Raw genomic sequence first — 21,347 nt, forward strand, 5'->3', positions numbered from 1 at the left:
ACTATGTTCAATAACATCAATATACGTTTACTGTTTCTAAATTGTAAAATTAGTTAAATATTTTCAGTATTTCGCTTTTGAGATTCGTGTCTTGTTTAACCAGACGTGGCAATAAGGCAGTGTTGACGCCCGGTAAGCAAATATTTTAACCTATCAGAGTTGAATTTGATTAAAGCGCTACTACGTGAAAAAAAAATGTTAACACCACTTAAACATAATTTTCGTTTATTACGAATTGATTAATCTTCACAACAATGTACACCAGCATCACCAAGTACCTTAAACCTGGGTTACAAGAAATTTGTCGGAAACACTGATACATTTCATTAAACAGCTGGCAAAACTACAACAATCGTAAACTGTGACGACAAAATAGAAACTGTATATATACAATCATAATTCAAGATTAATAAAAAATACGCAATTGTTTTGTCATACAATAGTTTTAATGTGGTTTTGTGTGTTTTATGATTTAATTGATTCCGATCAGCCTGGTATTGGCTGTTTGGATTTTGATTGCGATATATTACTGTCATACAGAAGGATTATACAATGACGAACCTCAAGAATATTCCTGTACATCAGAAAGTCGACTTATGGGCTTCCTTTTCAGCTGTAAGTATATTATCAATTTCTTACTTAAATTCGAAACTGTTCAAGCCGATCCATTCTGAAACATACTTGCAGTGTAGACCTTTCGTTGCTGTATGATGCGTAACTGACAATATTAAATTATAAATCGAATAGATCTTGCTGCTATGGAACACTCCATTCATGTTCTCTGTGGTGACCAACAACCACTTGCGACTCTTCTTTCCCAACGAGATGTTGATGCATGGACCTATCCTTATCAACACTTCTGCCGCTGAATCCGACCCATATCGTTTGCAATGCAACCCCCACTTCAAAACGTTTTACCAAAATGAATCCTATTTTACGTCACAGTTTAAGGGGGAAGTTTTGGAGAAGGTAAGTCGCAGAAGCCTGCATTAGCGTGGGGACGTCGGGTTATTTGTCAATGTTGTTGGAATAGCAATTTTTATTTTTAGGCCAAATCTGAAGAGTTTTTGGCGCTACCGGACGTACAATCCAGCTTGTTTGAATTAAAAAATGGAACCAACCAAAGCAGAATTTTGTTTGCATTTCGGGCATCTGAAATTTGTGAACTGATTTTACCCAACCTTGAAACTGGAGGATGCATGAGATATGACAAGGTAGGTTTCATGTGAAGTGCTGTGCGGGTCGATCAACTTTAAAGCTACGTAGTTATTCATCTATAGATCGTGAGTGATTGCTTGGATGGTGACTGTGGAACGGACCCAAACTTGTGCTGGTGGTCATCAGCAAATTTTACTTACTTAGCCGTCATGACACATGCCTTTCTCTTTCTACCTGGCTTTGTGTTTGTAAGTTTGTTTGTCTTCTATCAAAAAATACAAAGTTACCTGAACATGTTATCTAAGGTGTTGCTGCTCTTGTATGACCCGCCGATAATTGGACTTGGTTGGATCACCAAGCCCATCTTGCCAGCATTTTGCCTCACGGTATCCGGTATGTATAATTTACAAACAAATATAATCGGGAAAATTGGACTCTTTGTATGAAACACTATTCAAAACGTCATTTAAAAATGCGTGGTAAAAAAGCAACACTTTGACCTAACGCAACTGTTTTGACACAGGTTTGGTCGCCCTTATCTCTGCTGTTGTTACATCTCTAAACATAAGCAAATACGTTCAGCAGCAAATCTTATACGATACCTACCCTGGCTTTGAACCAACATACGGTACGTCGTGGTACTGTGCGATCGTGGAAGGCATTGGCACATTTGGAGCTGGCGTCTGTTTCATATACGTGGCATTTTGTACCCCTCCTTATCCCAGGTACTTCTGGTTTCACTATTCAATTGCATATAGATTGATCAAACCAAACCTTATTATAGAAACGGAAACCGAGTTCGAAAGCGCCGTGAACTTTTTGCCGAAAATTTGGAAAAGCTTGGAAAGACAGAAAAGATCGTCTAAGTCGAAAATTCTTTTAGGTTTAGTTTGTTGTTTTACCCCGGCTTTGTTAATACAAATTTGGTTAAAGATTTTGCAAAATACCTGATGTTGGTTATTCTTGGTGAAGATGTGTACTTATAAAACAACAAAATTACTTTCCGCCTGAGGGAGCAGTAGAGTAGTGTTTACCGTCATGTAGGATTACTGGCGGACTGCTGTACTTTGGGCAGTTTTCTTTTTGCAGATTAAAGTAAAATTGTCATATAAATTTGCTTTGGGACAGCGTGACAAAATATGATTAAATTTCATGTAGATATTTGCGGAATTTGACGCCTGTTTTGTTGGTAATTTATCATAATAAGAACATCTACAAAGAGGTTTAATGACGTCATATTATACACCAAATTTGCTTTTAAAGAATGTCGTTTGTTTGATGATAATTGTTGCGGTCGATTGCACGAGTTTGCGTCCGCCTCTCTCGTCACGTAGGACCACAAGTACAGGTAAATGTAATAAGATGAATATGTGTCGCGAACAGGAGGCGAGGCAAACAAGTCCACGCAAGCACGCCAAACCTTATCTAAAACTATACACAGTCACGGTATTGTAAATTTTTCAAAACGTGCAGGCATGTTTGCAAATACTGTATCACATGTTTCGTTTGAGTTGACCTATTCAAAGTGTTATATAAAATATACTTATTGATAGAAGTCTTCTTTATTTTACGTGAAAGTATAACATTAAATTCTGAATCCGGCAATTAAAAAAGGCGACTTTCTTAGCGGAAAATCGGTCGCTGTAGTATTAGGAACCAGTTTTATAAGCAGTCAGCGGACCATGCTGGCAGTCACGTACGCATCGCTTCGCAGCCTTTTATTTATACGACCGTTCATCTGTTTCCCGCTCCGAAGATAAACGGCAGTGTCGCTGATCGAATGTTTCGATTTGCGGTATGTATCTTCGCACAGTTGGTGAATATGATTCTTTCTTGTACTATGCAGGCTTTGGAAACGCAAATCCTCATCGGCATTGATATACAGTAGGGTGGGGGAAGATGGGACACCTTTTCTTTCTATTTTTCTGTTTCATTTGGTAGAGAACAAAAAGTAAAAGAATTTTAAAATCTTATCCTCACGACTCCCCGAGACCGTCGTTAACAGTCAGAATATTAGATATCATGTGCTAAGACTGTCCCATCTTCCCCCACAGCACTATATGATTGTATATGGATACCAGTAAGCCAACGGAAGCGCTTACCGTTGATTGGCTGGTTGTATGATTCGCCGCATAACCCATGGTCGCACATTTAAGAACTATACTTTTGACTACCGCTTCATAACAATAACTCCATCACACTTTATACCCACAAATGAAGATTAATTTTATACCCAATACCTCACGATTTACCGCGAAAATCTGTTCGCGATCGAGTGTGTATTGATTTATTAATGCTGTAATTGCTGCGTATCGTGGGTGCGGTGAATACTAGTCTGTTTTTTTTATAATATCGCACATATAATGAAACATTTTACATTACGTTCATAAACAACCTCTGTGTTTGCATTCAAGTTGCTATGTTTTGGTAACCGTTGTTCGGTTTCGGCTGGTTCTTGTACAAAATGGCGACCACATGCAGTGTTGAGAATGCGGACGACTGGCCATGGTGGTTAACATTGTCACTCCCTTCTTTACACAATTGTGGATAACGTTGTTACAGTTCAAGTAAAATATGCGCAACCAGGAATTCGCATTACGCACTACGGTATTTTTATTAAAAAAACGCCCATTAACGGACTCACTCGTTCACTGCGTAACAGAAAGTCACGTGTCGTGGTCCAACGATTGACTCTCCAATACTATACTTTTGCCAACAACTTCGTTTCATGTTACATACTTTGTGGCTAGTAGCTGCGGATTTACGCCATTACTCTCTCCGGCTGCGAGTTACACAACAAAGGCACGTGACTGGCGACATAACGCCCTCTGCTTGGATCACGTACGCAGTTGTGACAACGCTACGTGCGTTCGTGTGGGCGTAGCCGAGAGTGGAACCCAAAGTTTCAGCGATCGAGATCTCAAAGGTCATAGCGTTCCACAGGAATGGAATTGGTGTAAACATAGTGGTTTATTCGACAATTTTAAATTACGATTACGACGAGGCACAAATTCGATAAAGACAAAGAATAACTAATAGTGAAACATAATTGCATACCCCGCACAGCGGGTTAAGATCGGTATACGATTCTCGCGGAACAACGGACCCTGTTCATCTGCTTGCCACCAGGCAAACTGTCGATTCAAATTGCAACCTTCGAGCTTTAAGCAACCAGAAACCTCTTAAAGGCGAACTGTGACGTCACTGAGTATACCTTCCCTCCACCATGGTACGTAAGAGTTCACCAACCTGCGTAAAAAACAATGGGAGTGAACTTTACGTGTGGCAAGGTTCGAATGACTCATGGCATTACAACCACCGAAACAAGTACTTCGTAGTATCTCATGCGCCAGCAGGTATATTTGGCACAGCAAACTAAACAGCTTGACGTACATTGATATCTCCGTTAATTGTTCAACGAAACCCAGGCCTTTGTTTTTAAATCGCGGATGCCGTGACGTCACTACTCTAAAACCGCTGTTTCAACACAACACGCTTCAGTTTACAAACGTGGTTTCTTTACTAAACCAGCGCAAAGAAACCTCTTTTCGCTATTTAGTGAGAAAAAGCGCAAGTTGCACTTACTTTCTCGGCGTCACCTAACGCAGCTGCCAGCATTTTCTCCACATTCCGCATCACGGACACTCGCTGTTGGGGCGATAGTGGATATTGAATAACATCAGGTAATGGCGTTCCCCTGTACCAGAAATTTACAGAGATGGTTACCGGGGGAATTCCTTCCATGACGTCAACAATGGAAGCGGAATCCTGCGAAGAGTGAGGATGCGAGACATCCATTGCATCACTGGATGATAACGACTCTATTTGATGCCACCTGCATTACAAAATTATTCTTATGCATTTAGGACTTTTTGTTAGGGCCGAAACATACATCGTCCATACTACAAAAGCAAGTGGTTGGTTGTTACTCACCAGTACATTGGAATGTACAGAACGTCACCAGGACCAACAATTGCTTCTGTGGCATGTGCGTTTCGAAAACGTGGGAACTTTTTGTAATCAGGGTTGGCAATATTAACCTGGGTGATGATGTAAAGATAAACTTTGTTGTAAATTATAAAGCAACGTCATTGCTGTAGGAACATTGCAATATAAGTGTTTACTGTCTGTTTACCATGAAGAGCAATTTAACAGAAACACACATTATCATGAAATGCATTTTTAATGAGACAATATTACAAAAGCGCAAGCTCACTTCAACTTTGTTATACAGAAACCAAACATTATTGGTTAACAGGAATTGGAATATTAATATTACCTCTATAACTTTAAAAAATTTACCTGGCTTTGACGATCACATGGATGTGCCACAGGGTGGGGGTAGAGACAATCAAATTGGTCGGGTGAGAAAAGCAAGCATCGCTTGTGGCCCGATATCTGGGCGAAAAAATTTTCCTGCTCGTCATAATGTACAGGGGTAATGTTTCCTGCAAGAGCAAAGATTCTTTAATTTCCTATATTAATAAAAAATAGACTACCAACAACCACCCATAGTATACACATGTTGCCAAATTTTTTGCATTCAACAATCACCACATATATATATATACATATGTACTGCTAATGGCGGAATTCTGGCCTAAACCCTGCGACCCATGGCAGACCACAGCGCGGGACCTCACCCACATAGAATATATACATACTCGTTGACACAACAACATACAATTTGAACACCACGGTGCAGCTTAATATATTTACATACCTTCAAGCCCAATGAGAAGAAGATTTGAACTGAGAGATCCCCAGCCATATGCTGCTTGGCATTTGTTTACCCAGTCCCAATTAAACTGAAGGAAGTCAGTTACAATGTTTGTCCCAACACTGTCGTTAAGTGTTTGCTGTAGATATACTCTAAAATAAAAGGCATAATTACGATTATCTGCAAATTAAACTTGAAAAAATTAGTAGTTTAACAATGAAACTGAATAAATCACTTTCTGTACTTAAAACAAATTAGGACTAATGATGTATTGTCCAAAAAAGTTAAATTATTTTTTTTAAACAGCAGGTATAAAAATTTAACCAGTATTGCAAATATTATATATATTAAGCTTTAATTACTTTTCTTTCGTTCTTGCACATCTTTTTAACATCTGTAAAAATTGAAGAAATGTAACGTGATGTCGCTCTGATGGTGTAACGAATGATTTGCACTTTTCAGCTCTCTTGTTATCAAAGTACTGTTGAAAAACATACTAAGCAGATGAAATGCTGTCATTGCTTGAGAATGAAGTAATACGGAAAACCGAGAAAAAGGAGCATTGTACTGCTGATTATTTACCTTGAATCTGTTATCATTTGATGTGTATACATAGAACAGACCATCGCCAAGGTTCTTATTCAAATATTCCAAGTCCCACTTTGATGCAGATGTCACAAGATTCGTATCCGTAATGACAACAGGTTTCTAAAAATCAAAATATGAATAGAAGTCACACATATAAAAATTAATGTTTCTAAAACATCAACCACTACAAGCCTTTTCAACAATAAACAAAACAAATAATGATAGACAGTTGCGCATTTAGGTTTGTCGGAAAATTACTTACCGAATCTTTAATAAGCTGGTAAGTTTCTGGATCTTGAATTGAGCGCCTCGGAATCTGTTCAGTAATTGATGAATATTTTGTAATGGAGTCTGGATCATATGATCCAGATGCAAAGACTGCCATTTTTTCGAGAATCTCTTTATATATTAATCTTACAATGTTTTTACTACTGTTCTGTTAAATTATGTTTACATTAAACTGAATAGTCGTAAATATCATTAGAATAACACAGAGTAAGGCTGAAACTTGTTTTACATATCTTAGTTAAAGCTTTTGTGAATTTATATACATATATTGGATTGACCAAAAGAATTTAGCATACCACAGTAAACCATTGCCAAACATACAACACATTTAAACAAGAAACACAACCCAGGCAAATCTTTTTTCGACATTAGTTTACAGCAATATCTGAAGTTACATAACATACTTTACAACTTCTTAGTCATGATGACAACCAAACACTGAAGTAAAATTTTCGAAGACAAAGCTTATATAGTCAACACAGAAATCTTAAAAATAAAAGTCCCCAACTCGATGCCACTCAAACCGAAAGGCCATTTGAACAGTCAAACGCAACTTGAACTTATCCGTACCAGTTTTTATAAATATTACAACACATTGTTTCGACCTTGTACATTACTATAGGAGTTTATATTACGTCTTCCAGCATACTCAATATATACTCGATCGACGTGGGACCTAATTAAGTTTAAGAAGAACGCAAACAAGATTTTCGTAAAAAATAATAAACCGAAACTAAATTTAGCTATTCTGTAGGGTGGGCGTGACGTATCACGCTAGTGAGATATTATTTTTTAAGCATTTTGAACACGAGTAAACAAGCTTTCTTAATTGCGCCATTTAAAGTCCAAAGTTTCCAAAACCCACAATGAAAAAAGTAAAGTCCACGTTTAAACATAATTGTTAGTTTAGACAATTTCGCTCAATGAATAATATTTTATACCATTTTACGCTTGATTCGATTCACTTTACAGTAAATTTGAATTTAATTTCACTAAACTGAAAATAATTGACGTGTTGCGAAATGCGATGCACACCCGATTTAAATCTGATAGAGTAGAAAGTTGCTTATAGGAATATTAAAAACTCAGTTTTACAAACCATACAAAACGCAGGAAACTTTAACAATAATGCGCGTAATAAAAAAAAAACGCGTAAACGAATAATATATGCATGTATCCAACGCATGAACTTTTATTGCGCACTTATTCTAATTCGTCCGGCTCATGACTTTTGTCATCAAATCACCGAAGCTGAGATTGTCTTACTTTTTATAGTAATATCTCGCATACCTCTTTTTTTCTTTCCTATCACCACCATGTTGACCCACAGATACGTCACATACTGGCTTGTGGTCACTAAAATAGTTGAAACGTCTAATGAACGACTCGCACACACCACCTAGCGACGAAACGATTTTATTATTTCCAAGTGTTTGGCAGAGCAGAGTACTGTAACCAAGTTGACTGACAGGTAATAGTAGGGTGGAAAAATGTAAAGCATATTTTTCTTTATTTTTCCAAATTAATTAGACTGAACAATAGTATAGTTACGGAATTGTATAACCGCGTCCTTCAGAATAGGTGTTATTTTTTTTAAATACAATCATAAAGTATGGAATTTAGGTGATAATAGTATATCATCTTTAAACCCACAGTACTACAATTGCTTCTTATATAAAACGTCGGTGTAAAACAAACGTAAAATATTGTTTCATGTGTTTCTTCAATTTAAAATAGGTCAGGTCATTGGATTTAGATTTTACGTGTGAGTGAACACTAAAAACAACTTTTGCGTGTCAGTGAGCTCTCTTGAATAAGAGATGAACTGGCGACGTTTATTAATATTTTAAGTGGCTGCTACAGCCGAACGAAATGATGTAACCAGTGACTTACGATCTTATTATCACAGGTAGTTAAGGGAAGTGGAGTCAGCGGTAAATCAATTTTGCTTTGACCTTCTCCATAGGCCGACCCCACTCGGAGGAATGCAATTATACGTATGTAATAATAGGAAACTGATTTGGAAGGATAGCAATTTGTTTGTAATGAACAGTTTGTGAGCTGTGCGAGAGCACCCGTACAATAAAACATAACATTTTGCCTATGCGTGGTTAATATAGCGAAGTAAGTGGGGTGCTCTGCATTTCACGTCAAGAGGTGCTTCACGCAATGACGAATCGATATGCGCGGCATGCGTAGTCGCATTGCAAGCGTAATGCACAGACGCTTTCCTCCCGTCAGTGAGAAGCAATAAGAGCGGGTACTTGAGGCGAAACTTCTAATAACGGTACTACTCGGCTGATCGTCCACCAGATAGCATGAACTCGCGTGCACTGACCAGCACAGTATTGCCAGCAGGCCGAAAATTCAGCGAAGCAAACTACAGTGTCGGAATTAACTCAACTGCTGTGAGCATTAACCAGCTAGATTTCGATATATGGGAGTATTATCTCAAGCCAACCAACGCAGAATGGTTCGTTATGTCTTTGTACGTGCTGGTGTTTTTAATTTCGATCATCGGAAATTGCCTCAGTAAGTATATATGAGCCTCGTCCAATATTCTGTTGTAGGGTTATTAACACTGAAAAAGATTTCCGTTCAATAACGATTTATCAAGTCTTCGTGCATTATTAATACGAGTGCCCCAAATTTTGCATCTTTTTTTGGTTTATTGATGATGGAAAAACTTTTATTTTATTAGATCCGGATTTGGCAAAAATAAATCATGTTACATAAATCCAACCAAGCTGCGCTGACTCTAAAAGGTTATTTGAGGTCGCATTATTGTAAACATAAGTCTTGCGTCACCAGCGTATACGGCTTATAGTATTTTAATATTCTTTATAATAAGTGAAAACGATTTAAAATGACGTTAAATTATGTTTACTGTATGGTTCCGGCGACAAGTTTGCGATTTACAACCGATGACTAACGCGTGTAATATTTTTACAACTTCTGTTTACAACCTACTTTGCCCCTGTTAAGCATTTATTACCATACGTGTTAAGCGTTCGTTACGTCATATGTTCTACGTCATAATTGATATCCTGTCACAACAATGTTGTGTGACATCATATTTAGCCTGCAACCCTTTTGCTGCAACGATGAGACATCCAAATTAGTTATGGTCTGTTACGCTTGTAAACGTACATACAAACAAGATTCGATTTCCGAATGACAAATAACGAATTCCGATTTCCCCGTGTATCTGTATACACGTCCAAATAACACGTATTTAACGTTAGTTGTTGTTTAGCCTTGATCTCAAACAGATCTATAATCGCATGGTAGCATTAAATGTTCTGGCATAGCCTTGCGATTCGACCCTAATATCTCACCATTCACCCAGCAATAGCGTTCATTCTGCGTCGAAAACATCTCCGTACCACAATCAATTACTTCATGCTGAATTTAGCCCTGGCTGATATAATGGTTACCATAATTTGCCTTCCACCAACACTTATGGTGGACTTCATGGAATCGTGGTTGGTCGGTCAATTTCTCTGCAAATTCACTCCATATTTGCAGGTAATGGGTGTGGCGTTTGATTTTTTGGCATGAGATACGTAGGCGGGCTATAATGTCATTTATCAAATATTTGGTCAACGTGTTTTATTGAGGGGCCGATGTATATATTTTAGTCGGTAATCAATATTTTCCCAATAACAAGCTAACTGTACCCTTTTAGTGCCTGCTGCATTGTCACTTTCCTTGAAATAACGCGATGCGAAAATGTCATTTTACAATGTCTGATTTTGAAAGGGACACGATTTCGCCATTGATCTGCGACTAATATTGACTACAATTTGCATCGATCTCGCAATGTCAACGTCGCCGTAGTCTTTTGCTCGCTCAATTAGAAGTTCTATTATATATGCACGGTGTTCTATCAGATGGCAGTGACTTCTGTATCGTCTCTCTCCCTTGGCGCCATTGCGGTTAATCGTTGGTTCGTGGTCTGTCATCCGCTAAAAGTCGCGAGAACACGGAGATCGGCAAAGCATGCACTTCTGACCATGACCAGCATCTGGTTGTTCAGTTTGATTACTCTGTGTCCAATTATTTTTGTCACTGAACTAACCGAAGACTTCCCGGGATACAAAGAGCTGAACTTGCTTAAATCATGTGGAGAACATTGGACAAGTAAGCTAAGCAATAACATTCACTTGAACTATAATGGTTCATTAATTTTAATATCATCTGTTGAAAAACATAAATTCTTTTTCCAACAAACATTCTTTGTTTCCCGCAGCGTTCCTGCACCAAGCCGTTTTCCATATATACTACGTCACTGTATGCTACGCTCTACCGTTGATGGTGATGGCAATCGCTTATACAAATGTCTTCCGTAAACTTTCTTACACCAAGGTATGTGATGCATATAATTACTAATACGAAAACTTAAAAACCTAGAAATCACGATATTTTCATTTGAGACATATACTATGAGAATCCGTATTTTAATGTACAGTAAGGTGGGGAATGATGGAACATCTTTTTCTATTTTTTCGTCTCATTTGGTAATAAACAAATATTATTCAAGGAATTATTAAACCGTATCCTCACGACTAACAAAGCCGTTGTTAAGTGTTCAAAACACGATCAGTATATTTAGCTATTTTGTGCCAAAACTGCCCGATCTTACCACACAGTATTATATTTTGAATGTATCTGCATTACCCAATATCACGTTATACAAATCGAATATGACTGCAACAGTAATATATACATGCAGATCCCTGGACACGTTTCAAGGGAAACGAACCCAATTCCTAAACGAAGAGGGCAGTGCCACAGTTGCTCGAGCAATTCAGAGCACACACATCGCGGTTCGACTATAGGATCAGAACCAAATTCCCCTTCCAAATCGAATCCAAGCAGCCCGACCGCAAAGAAGCAAGACGGCGCATCAGTGGTAAAGTCTATTGATCATTCGACTGATTGAACTGTACTAAAATCATGACGTGATTTTAATGCTATTTCAGGGACGAGGTTATTTTCAAATGAAATTTTGAAATTAGAATCCAATATTAACAAAGTAGATAAACACTTTGTTATAGAATATTGAATTCAATCTCAAACATAATGTATGCTGCAGGTTGATATATTTTACGTTTTAATTTATATCCATGCACTCAGGGCCAAGAACACGTGCGTAACGGTATTGATTTACCGATGCCTAGGGAGCAGGAATCATTGTTCTATACGGGAGCTTGGAAGGTGAAACGAGATTCGGAAGATTACAAGAAACTATGTAAGCACGTAAAAATACATTAACATTAATATTGAAACTTACCCTAAAAACTGGTTCCAGATTTGCAGCGGAATAGGAACAGCAGCACCTTCAGTAAACTGATCACCTCGCGAAAGACACAGCGCACCTACTGCAGGAAATGCAAAATTAAGGTGTGAAAACGGAAATAACGACTTGATTACAAGTTCAATTCTCGAATTTTATGTTTTGCAGCGAAATTTGATACAGTCTCGAAAAAGAAGCGGGAGGATTCAAGTGGCTCTAGTGGTTGTGTATTTTCTCTGCTACTCTCCAGCGATGGTACTTGATCTGATCCGAAGGTATGAGGTTGACAGTGTTAATTTTGCTTTATTATTCTGGAATCAATAACTGGAACTATACCTTCGATCCACAAGAGCTACAAGTAATGAATTTGTAATTATTTTCTAGAACGTCCGATTTGTTTACCTCCGTACATCGAGAGTCGACTTATTTCTTATTCGCGATCGCCCACTTACTCGTGTATCTCAACAGCGCTCTTAACCCCATCATTTACAACTGTTTCAGTGGTTAGTATATTCAACTTATGTCTTATTAACCAATTACTAAAAACTGCGTCATGTGCCGCAAAAAAGCGAGGTTGCGAGAACCCTATAAGCAAAAAAACCTCATGTGCAGTTACAAGATTGCTACTTTTGGTTCGCAGTTCAGTTCCGGAAAGAATTTCGTCTGACGTTCAACTGTTGTTTCTCCAGTTCGAGTCAGCGGAGAAATTCTGTTCGTTCAACGGCCGCGCTTCGCTCGCTCGAAGACACTAAGGACCGTACAAGCTGTGATATGATGTTGTAACGTAATTCTCCGTATAAGTTTTGTTTGTGAACAAACTTGTCGTCTTAAGCGGGATGTTTTAATATATAGTAAATAAGGCGGGACAAGATGGTACAACTGTTCATTTTATTTACTCGTCCTATTCAGAAGTAAACAAAAAACATTTAAGAATCATAAAACTGTATATCCCTATGACTCCCATATAGACCGCTGTTAATTGTCTAAAACACGATCCGGATATTTGGATATTATTTGCTACAGGTGTCCCAGCTTCCCCCACCCTACTATATGCCTATTTATTGTAACGGTAAACGCCGGCTTTACTGGAAGTTTAATTTTTGGTATTTATACACTGTGTCCCGAACGTATCATAGTATATTCGTAAATAAAGCCAATTAATCGAGACGTTTTCTATGTTTGTCCATCTAATTAGCCAGCGGGACTGTTTAATTTTCTAAACTGAAAATTGAGTAGTTTAAACAGCATGTTAAGTTGTTGTACGTGAGATAGAAAACCTTGATAAACCTTCCCGGGTTCGTTATCAGCGTTGGTTACCAAACACAACCGGCGGCGTCTCAACTTCTAATCTTTGCTCCCGCAAGGCTCGAGCGCGAGACGGGAAAAAAATCGATGAACGATTTGAAATAAAAGCGATTCCTTCCTGTAAAGAATTGTCTTTCCAGTCATCGCACGTGCCTTCTTTAGAAAAAAGAAACATTTAATTACGTTCTGTTGTTTCAATTACGCTTTAATTTATACGGTTACCGTTAGCGGCCGGCGGCGGTGCAGTCAGAATCGTCCTTTACGAGGAATACGCGTGTACAGAATATAGCAAAGATCAGTTTAGTTAATGTGGTAGGAATCGTACCTATAGCAGACACAGTTAAATATTATAGTAATACATTTTCAATTGAAAGGTTATTGTTAAGAGCTGCTTGGAAATTTGAAAACTGCAATCACCATCGGATTAAAATGTCATCTCCAATTTCAAAATTTCGATCGTTTTCTCGAATCTTTACATCAGCGTCTCCAAAGCCAACTGCTTCTCGTTCTTTTGTATTTGATCAATCAGTGATCTCAAACTCTCAAAGTTCGCCAGCTCTAACATCAGCATGCGTTGCAAGGAGCGTAAGAACTCCGCCAACGAAATCAAAATCACCAGGAGCATGCTCGACACCAATGGTTCACAAAGCTCAAAATCGATGCACTGGTAAGTAATATATATTTATATTAATTGTCTGTTTTAAGGCTACAAAATCTGATGTAACAAATGTTGTGTATGTAGGCCTGGTGGACGAAGTTTACCCACAAAGAAGTTTCACGCCAAGCAAAATATCCTCTCGGGTTAAGATGAACATAAGTCCTTACAAATATCTTTGTTTAACTTCGAGGAAGCGGCATTTAGGAGTGAGTGACGGCCTTTCTTACAAACCAAAGGTAAGTGAGACCATTAAATGTGATCGCGTAGTAATCATTTTGATAAATAATTTATGGCCAATTTTTGAATACAGCCAAATGCATCAAAACGCAAGGATTCGTTTTACTCCGCAAAGAACCGATCTCCATGTCCCAGAAGAAGATGTAGCGTCTTTAGTACATCAGTTGCTCCCACCAACACTCCGAAAAACGACGGAAAAATATTTCGATTAAGTGGTGTTTCATTAAGTCCATCGACAGTCTCATGGACGGCCGAAAGTCCGGTACAATTCGTCTCCGATACAACGACGTCATCACAATCTCGTTTTCGTTGGAACTCCTGCTCTTCCGACGGCTGCTCACGTCGCCTCCAGCGACACGTGGAGCAGTGTCCTCCCGGAAAACTGTACTTTTGGGAAGATGATGAATCGGAGTTAGAAACAGCGATCCAACTTGGTAGAGGAGGGTTCGGCCGCGTATTTGAAGGTAATCCTGTCAAAACTGTTGTAAAAAAAACAGGCGTTTCAATTTTATTCACCTTTTTAGGCAACTACCGTGGCCAGAAGGTGGCGATAAAGAAACTGGAGAACGCGTCAAAGTCGCGCCAAGCTATTCTGGAAACTATGCAGGTTCGTCGTTCTTCGTATAACAAGCGTTAAAATATTGCATTTAAAAAAAAGCATTTCAGCCAATACCAATTAAAAGTATTGTGGCTTTTTAGCAATAATAACTCTATTGGTTTTAGGGTGAAATGTACGGACTTCGACTGCAACATTTGAACATAGTGCGAACTCTGGTAGTGATGCAACCGACGTTTTCACCAGAAAATAAAAACCCGTCCAACACATGGTATACTAATTATGTTATTGTCCTATTTTTTCACCATTTTACTTTTTGTTGTATTGTTATTATAACTAATTTATCATGCTTTGTATGTAGCTATGTAGTGATGGAACATGCCGGAAACCGTAATCTCACCCAATTGCTCAACAATTCCGATGAAGAAATATCAATGGGCAGAAAAATAAGGTAGGAAGCTGAAGTTAGTTTTGTCAAAAATATTTAGTTTTTTTTCCAATCGATTTACCAACAAACTCATTACAGATTCGCTTCCGACATATTGCAAGGCATCACGTATCTTCATGAACGCCGATTGGTTCATCTTGATTTGAAACCAAGTAATGTGATTGTGACGTCAGAGGACACGTGCAAAATTTGTGACTTTGGTTCTTGTATGTCGATCTCAAGTCCGAGGTTGAACCAGCCGAATATGGTAGGTCATTGCACGAATAACGCTTCAATCCAGCTAATGTACTTTCAACATAATTTTTTGCATTGCGTCTTTCTACAAGAAAAGATTCTTTTGTTTATGGAGGTTTTTTTAATAATGTTCCTAAAAGCGGAGCTGTAATTCTAATAGAGGTTCTTAATTACAGTCACAGCTGAATACAACCCGAAGTGGAATCAGTCTTGATAATCGTGATGCAAACACAAGTCAAGCCTGTGATTCTGCAATCAATCAATCAACAAGTTACATGTCATTCTCATCAACTGGTTCCGCCCATTCGTCGTAAGTAAAAGTCAACGACCACGTTTACTTAGAGCTTTAAGGGTCACGTTTTATATATTTTCTGTATTTCTAATTTCTAATTTATCTCGCAGATCTTGTTTGATGGGCACGTTCGTATACCGAGCGCCTGAATTGTTGCGAGGATTCTTCCCGACCACAAAAGCGGATATATATTCCTTTGGCATAACCGGTGAGACTTCATCTACAAACACGATATAACAAAGCCTTAAAAGTGTAAGAGAAACTTAATGTAAATTTGCTTCGCAGCTTGGCAGTTATGGAGTCGCAAACAGCCATACGCGGGACAACACAACCACGCAGCGGTTTTCTCAGTCGTCGCCTTCGGATCGAGACCCAAGATGCCAGATTACATGGATTACTGTGGTATGTAGTGCATATACAACACCCCTGTACAAGAAAGGGCAACAAATTACAAAACCAAATCACCATTTCCTGTGTCTATAAATTCAATCACGGTAATTAAACATTGCAGATTTAGCCGAGGCATCTTCGCTGAAACAATATTTCGATGTGGTGACGTCATGTTGGAATGCTGATGCTGATCTTCGACCTACTGCAGAGCAAGCTATAGCCGCATTAGCAAAGTGCTAGGCCAACAAAGATTACTGAAACCGAAATTCAAAGTGTTTTCTGGACCGATGAGAGAATTTATATTGTACATATACTGATTTGCCTTTTTCTTTCGTGTCGCTACTTTACTTCCTTGTACTGTCTGTTGTGTGAATATTGTTTCTGCTGTATGCACTGTAAGACTTCCTCTCCGATTAAAGTTCACTTTTCCTTCACATTTGATTCCCTTATGCAATAAAATAATTCTAAAATTGACCGCGTACTTTATTTAAAGAACATAGTGCAATACACCGATAATGCATAGTTATGGTTAAAGATCTAAAACAAAGTAGAAAGAGCAAGAGACGAACCGAAAGTAATGAAGCAACGTGATAATTACACAACAGACGCGCACAATATACGTTAATGTTGTGCAAACACAAAGCTCGCGTTTTATAGCAATTGGATTCATTTAACCTAGTTTAACAACAAAATTTTCTACAAAAATGCCTTGTTCATGCTACCTTGTTGGTATGCATAGTAGGGTGGGGGAAGATGGGACACCTTTTCATTCTATTTTCTCGTCACATTTGGTAGTAAACAAAGAACATTTAAAGAATTATTAAACCGTATGCTCATGACTCCGAAAGACCGTTGTTAATTGTTTAAAACACGATCAGGATATTTGGATATTATGTGCTAAAGGCGTCCCATCTTCCCCCATCCTACTATAACTTAACAAATCTTTTAAACAAAGCACCCAACAAAACCTTTTTAAAGATAGGAGACAGCATTCATTATAATAATTACGAAACTGAGTCTTTCCTTGGTCGTTGATAAGATAGTTTACATAATAGAAATATACTGTATATATATAATATATATAATCAACCAATATAGCTGATGGCGCCATTCACTTGTGGCACTCACCCTTCTCTGTACCAATCCAAGCCTCGTTTAAAGAATGCACAATCCTTACTGGGGACTTAACTCCCCTTTTACGATCCCTGCCATCGGACTGTACCATACTGCACAACTTACAGAAACTACGAAGATCGTTTTCTCTGTTCTCCAACCGCAACCTCGTCTCTATCTTCTCCGGATGATTTACCCAAGTCCTCCAGTGAAGATACTCTGCGTATGCGGTTTCATTAGTAGCGAGGTACTTTAGGTATTTTACGAGTTCCCCAGGTGTATCAAAATCATTGGAATGAATGAAAGATTTCGTTGGGGCGACCTTCAGAATGTCTGACTTCCGAGGACCCCAGACCACAGGTACCGCACCAGAGCGAAGTCCGTTAAACCAGAACTTCTCGGTGAAATAATCTTTGCAGTTAATAGAATTTTCGAACGAAAAGTAAAACTTATACTTTTGTAACTCAGAGTAGAAAGTATCAGAGTACCTTCCGCCTCCTATCTGTCGTCCTCCAAAGCAACCACCAAAAGTATCTACTTGTAGTCCAGCATCCATCAAACTTTTAGCAAAATCCATTCGTTTTCCATAGCAGTTGCTCACCGCCCACGCCGCCATCTTGTCGGAGTTTCGTTTTCTTTCAAGCAGCGGCTCTAATTCCGTTTCACCCGACTTTCTCAGCTCACGTAGAATAAGGTTAATACTTCCATAGGGGGCGTAAACTCCAGCGTCAAGTCGATAATTGAAAGTCAAGTTGAAGAATTCGTCAAAAGATCTCAGATCACCTCCCGCATGAAGCGGACTCTCTAGTGTCCACCAAGCGTAAAGTTGCCACGGCTTTCTAAAACATAAGCTATAGGCTTTAGATTCTCACCAATATTTCAAGAATATGTGCAAAGAAAATAAGTAATATGATGTATTGACGATACCCTTTGACTTATTTATTAAAATAAAGTTATGTTTGCATTTCGACCTCAGTTTATGGAGTATAAAAGTGATAACAAAGTAAATATTTGGACAAAACTAACATCAAAAAAAATGTTAAAAACACACAAGGAGGTAACGATTTGCATACTAGGTGATATTTAAGCAATTCACAGACGTGGAGGTAAGATGAGACAGTTCGGAAACATTGTTAATTTTGACCAATAAATGTATTTATTATTAAGAGTGAATTACCAAATAATAAATACATTTATTTATGTGTTTAATATTACTGGAGTGATGGTGTAGACTTGCTAACTTCAAAATTTCGGCCGTTTTAATATTGTTCGACGAGCATTTAGAGCACTGATTTGTTTAAACACGATTTTAATACTTAAAAACAGTAGTCGGATACGTCCAAGCCAAAATCGACAAATAATATTGGGGAACTAAAAACAGATTTTACCTTCAATACGCCCTACGTTGTGTGGTAGTGAATAAAACCGGTGTGGTGGGGGAAGATGGGACACTTTTAATACATCGTATTTAAACATCTTGATGATGTTTTAACCAAATAACAATGGTCTATGGGAGTTGTGAAGATACGGTTTTATAATTCTACCAATGTTCTTGTTTACTGCCAGTTTGGACGAGCAAATAGAATGCAAAAGTGTACCATCTTTCCCCACCTTACTCTACACTTTATATCAAGTATATGATGTGGAGGGTTAGTGTATTATTGTTTCTATTCACTAACGGTTTGTCCCTAAAGCTCGGAGAGACAACAATGGGTATATTGTCCGTACCTCTTTTCATCAGAACATGATATCTATTCATTGAATTGTTCGACCCCTTTGTCGGTTTGACCTAAACTGTAATTTCAGCGAGGACCAATTACCGCATCGTGAGGTAACGCATTAAGAGGTGACTACATCTACTTTGTTGCAATGAGATCAGCTTCATACCGTGTAATTTGAAATTATACGAATTTGGTTAAAAGTAATTTCATATGCGCGCGTAGTCGTTCTATCGAAACTGGGCTTTGGAAATTGCGGCACGCCGTTGTACTAAGGAAACTCACTCACCCGGAACGACTTTAACGCAAGACTACGTCGGAATGGTTGCGTGGTCCAGAAATAAAGCAGGACGGGATAGTGGCGGTAAATAAAAAACAATATCGTGGTTTAGTTCACCATCTTACCTTACACTTGGAGCCATGCTTCGTGAAACTCCTATCGGAAATACGATGGCATGGGCGTCGGCCGCTGCTCCTTTGTTGTACGATATCTGGCAGCTGATATTACCCATACATTCGGTCGGATTTGCCACGTAGCCTGGTACCCCGGAAAGGTCGTTCCACAAAATAATATGGTAAGGGTTTCCATGTTCATCTTTCATATCTTCTTCATCGAATACAAACTCTTTAGGAAGGCTGTGGGAAATAGTTGCTTGCTTCCTGACCACTTCCGCAATCTCAACATTGTTTATTATAAGCCTGGTATCACGCGGGTGTTTGGACTGCACGATTTGCCATACGTTACTATGAATGACGTAAACTCCAAGGCATATCGCCAAACCAACAATTAGTCTCCGCACGAAACGAATCGCTTTCCTCATACTTTAATACGCAATCGAAACTATTTGTCCTTCCTGAAAGTGAAGTAAAAGAATGATTTAAAGAATTTCTCTGAATTAAAACGATATAGCTAAGTTCTAAACGCATGTGCAACACTAGTAAACCCTGTGCGTGTATAACACACATGAGCAAGCACAAATTCCGTGAAGCATTGCACGATACTTTGCGTTATAAAGATCAAGGCAGGCTAGTTGGAAGTATCAATTCGTGCTGTTTTGGCAGTCGCGTCGAAACAACATTCAAATTTTGACGCCTAATTCAGATCAACGTCACGTCAGGAAACAGCGCTTGTGTCCGCCATTACGGATCCCACAAAGCGTAAATCGCCCATACAAATGCATGGTCGGCGTGTGTTTATTTGGTTCTTGTAAGCGATACAAAGTTAGAAAACATGTATAGCGTTTGTTTTAACATTTAAAATATAAGTTCCAATATAAATCTTGGTATATAATATTAAATCCAAGAATTAATGTGGAGTAAATTGTAGTATTTAGACTGGTTTTTAGCGAACAGTGTGATTTACGGTATACTTTACGTTGGCGATTAATACTAGCAGCAATCAGCTTAGTTTACATAATAATATATGATCATACCTACGAATCTACAGAGCCATTCTTCACTACATTTATTATCCAACATTAGTGGACATGCAGCTCCTAACTATGCTTAAGTACCAGCAAATAAAGTAATCGCGTGTTTTGATTTAAATCCCTGGAACCTAGAAAGGGTGGCTTATTTATTCAAGGAGAGGACCAAAAATAGTGACTCAGTATCGTTTTCTTCAATGTCACTTCGGTATTAGGCAAATTTTACAAGAAACCTTAAGTTTCGTTGCAGGGTATACGTGTTAAATAGCACGCGCGACGATGGAAAACAAAGACTCATTGTTTTACAGTCCGTTTCCCAACTTAGTCTATACCAACGTCTATACCGGTCTATACTAACTTTGATTCCGATCAGAAACAACTTTGAAAGAAACAGTAGTTGAAACGAATTTTCACAAAGCTTTGCGTTCTACTTTAGGTTCAATATTTTGTCTAATTTGCCGTGTCCCCTTATACTTATATGTAGCAGACATATTGCCAAACAATTTAAAGACTTCTTTAATGATTAACTGGACAGAATAGCAACGTTTAACGTGCAAAAGCTTAGTTTCACGAATATTTTAGCTTGCATACGAGTATTTTAGCTGCATTTCTAATACATAATTTAACTTGTATAAGACTATAGTAAATCGTTATACGTTATTCCTAAACATACATGAATTCCCTTTACACAGCAAGCTTCCTAATACACACGCTTTATTTGCTGACTTGAGAAAGCGCTTACACCACCATCATAACCGATATACTGTCTCACTTGTTCTGTTCAAATTGGACTGACCAAACCTATAAGCTAAACTTGTTTCTGCTTACGCATTATATTATTGTACATTTAAGCGATTCTAAACCGTACGTGTGGGCTATGGGTCTAAATCATTTGATACTGCGCCTCGTTGCCTGT

The 21,347-nt window shown here is 38.3% G+C and overlaps 5 protein-coding genes across 7 annotated transcripts; 3 read left to right on the plus strand and 2 right to left on the minus strand.

Annotated features, from left to right (window-relative positions):
• Positions 1-429: 429 nt before the first annotated feature.
• LOC149739632 (uncharacterized) lies at positions 430-2,089 on the plus strand. The gene is made up of 7 exons (XM_089872303.1): positions 430-615; positions 748-969; positions 1,050-1,214; positions 1,281-1,406; positions 1,464-1,551; positions 1,682-1,883; positions 1,943-2,089. Exons 1-7 carry the CDS (start codon positions 553-555, stop codon positions 2,022-2,024), a joined length of 948 nt encoding a protein of 315 aa, XP_089728429.1. The 5' UTR covers positions 430-552; the 3' UTR covers positions 2,025-2,089.
• Positions 2,090-4,109: 2,020 nt separating this feature from the next.
• On the minus strand, positions 4,110-7,157 carry LOC149739633 (hypoxia-inducible factor 1-alpha inhibitor-like). The gene is made up of 8 exons (XM_089872297.1): positions 6,729-7,157; positions 6,461-6,586; positions 6,241-6,359; positions 5,882-6,030; positions 5,461-5,606; positions 5,092-5,198; positions 4,744-4,993; positions 4,110-4,407 (listed from the first exon to the last, which is right to left on the minus strand). The coding sequence occupies exons 1-8, from the start codon at positions 6,849-6,851 to the stop codon at positions 4,360-4,362; spliced, it is 1,068 nt and encodes a 355-aa protein (XP_089728423.1). The 5' UTR covers positions 6,852-7,157; the 3' UTR covers positions 4,110-4,359.
• Positions 7,158-8,635: 1,478 nt separating this feature from the next.
• Positions 8,636-13,220, plus strand: LOC149739634 (orexin/Hypocretin receptor type 1-like). Of its 2 annotated transcripts, none has more exons than XM_089872283.1 (10): positions 8,636-9,286; positions 10,104-10,282; positions 10,648-10,897; positions 11,007-11,122; positions 11,490-11,669; positions 11,894-12,008; positions 12,069-12,160; positions 12,222-12,328; positions 12,438-12,556; positions 12,743-13,220. In XM_089872283.1, the coding sequence occupies exons 1-10, from the start codon at positions 9,073-9,075 to the stop codon at positions 12,826-12,828; spliced, it is 1,458 nt and encodes a 485-aa protein (XP_089728409.1). In that variant the 5' UTR covers positions 8,636-9,072; the 3' UTR covers positions 12,829-13,220. The 2 variants fall into 2 exon arrangements, with proteins under 2 accessions (XP_089728409.1, XP_089728408.1); XM_089872282.1 differs by having other exon boundaries at positions 8,639-9,286; positions 12,694-13,220.
• Positions 13,221-13,470: 250 nt separating this feature from the next.
• On the plus strand, positions 13,471-16,647 carry LOC149739635 (proto-oncogene serine/threonine-protein kinase mos-like). Of its 2 annotated transcripts, none has more exons than XM_089872279.1 (11): positions 13,471-14,025; positions 14,101-14,252; positions 14,327-14,717; positions 14,778-14,860; positions 14,977-15,080; positions 15,171-15,260; positions 15,336-15,504; positions 15,674-15,801; positions 15,894-15,991; positions 16,069-16,185; positions 16,295-16,647. In XM_089872279.1, the coding sequence occupies exons 1-11, from the start codon at positions 13,788-13,790 to the stop codon at positions 16,411-16,413; spliced, it is 1,689 nt and encodes a 562-aa protein (XP_089728405.1). In that variant the 5' UTR covers positions 13,471-13,787; the 3' UTR covers positions 16,414-16,647. The 2 variants fall into 2 exon arrangements, with proteins under 2 accessions (XP_089728405.1, XP_089728404.1); XM_089872278.1 differs by having other exon boundaries at positions 13,473-14,025; positions 15,668-15,801.
• LOC149739636 (4-galactosyl-N-acetylglucosaminide 3-alpha-L-fucosyltransferase FUT6-like) lies at positions 16,636-19,858 on the minus strand. The gene is made up of 2 exons (XM_089872292.1): positions 19,410-19,858; positions 16,636-18,125 (listed from the first exon to the last, which is right to left on the minus strand). The coding sequence occupies exons 1-2, from the start codon at positions 19,823-19,825 to the stop codon at positions 17,285-17,287; spliced, it is 1,257 nt and encodes a 418-aa protein (XP_089728418.1). The 5' UTR covers positions 19,826-19,858; the 3' UTR covers positions 16,636-17,284.
• Positions 19,859-21,347: the final 1,489 nt, after the last annotated feature.

This window comes from Ciona robusta, chromosome 2, assembly GCF_009617815.1.
Source record: "Ciona robusta chromosome 2, ASM961781v2".
NCBI classification, from domain to species: Eukaryota; Metazoa; Chordata; class Ascidiacea; order Phlebobranchia; family Cionidae; genus Ciona; species Ciona robusta.

Bases quoted from the DNA above. Each gene is read 5' to 3' on its own strand.
- LOC149739632 (XM_089872303.1), top strand. From the start codon at position 553: ATGACGAACCTCAAGAATATTCCTGTACATCAGAAAGTCGACTTATGG. The intron at 970-1,049 runs GTAAGTCGCAGA...TTTTATTTTTAG, and splicing joins AGGGGGAAGTTTTGGAGAAG to GCCAAATCTGAAGAGTTTTT. The intron at 1,552-1,681 runs GTATGTATAATT...GTTTTGACACAG, and splicing joins ATTTTGCCTCACGGTATCCG to GTTTGGTCGCCCTTATCTCT.
- LOC149739633 (XM_089872297.1), bottom strand. From the start codon at position 6,851: ATGGCAGTCTTTGCATCTGGATCATATGATCCAGACTCCATTACAAAA. The intron at 6,587-6,728 runs GTAAGTAATTTT...TTTGATTTTTAG, and splicing joins ACCAGCTTATTAAAGATTCG to AAACCTGTTGTCATTACGGA. The intron at 6,031-6,240 runs GTAATTAAAGCT...CTTTTATTTTAG, and splicing joins TGTGCAAGAACGAAAGAAAA to AGTATATCTACAGCAAACAC.
- LOC149739634 (XM_089872282.1), top strand. From the start codon at position 9,073: ATGAACTCGCGTGCACTGACCAGCACAGTATTGCCAGCAGGCCGAAAA. The intron at 9,287-10,103 runs GTAAGTATATAT...CCATTCACCCAG, and splicing joins GATCATCGGAAATTGCCTCA to CAATAGCGTTCATTCTGCGT. The intron at 11,670-11,893 runs GTAAAGTCTATT...CCATGCACTCAG, and splicing joins AGCAAGACGGCGCATCAGTG to GGCCAAGAACACGTGCGTAA.
- LOC149739635 (XM_089872278.1), top strand. From the start codon at position 13,788: ATGTCATCTCCAATTTCAAAATTTCGATCGTTTTCTCGAATCTTTACA. The intron at 15,992-16,068 runs GTGAGACTTCAT...TTTGCTTCGCAG, and splicing joins ATATTCCTTTGGCATAACCG to CTTGGCAGTTATGGAGTCGC. The intron at 16,186-16,294 runs GTATGTAGTGCA...TAAACATTGCAG, and splicing joins AGATTACATGGATTACTGTG to ATTTAGCCGAGGCATCTTCG.
- LOC149739636 (XM_089872292.1), bottom strand. From the start codon at position 19,825: ATGAGGAAAGCGATTCGTTTCGTGCGGAGACTAATTGTTGGTTTGGCG. The intron at 18,126-19,409 runs GTAAGATGGTGA...CTTATGTTTTAG, and splicing joins AGCATGGCTCCAAGTGTAAG to AAAGCCGTGGCAACTTTACG.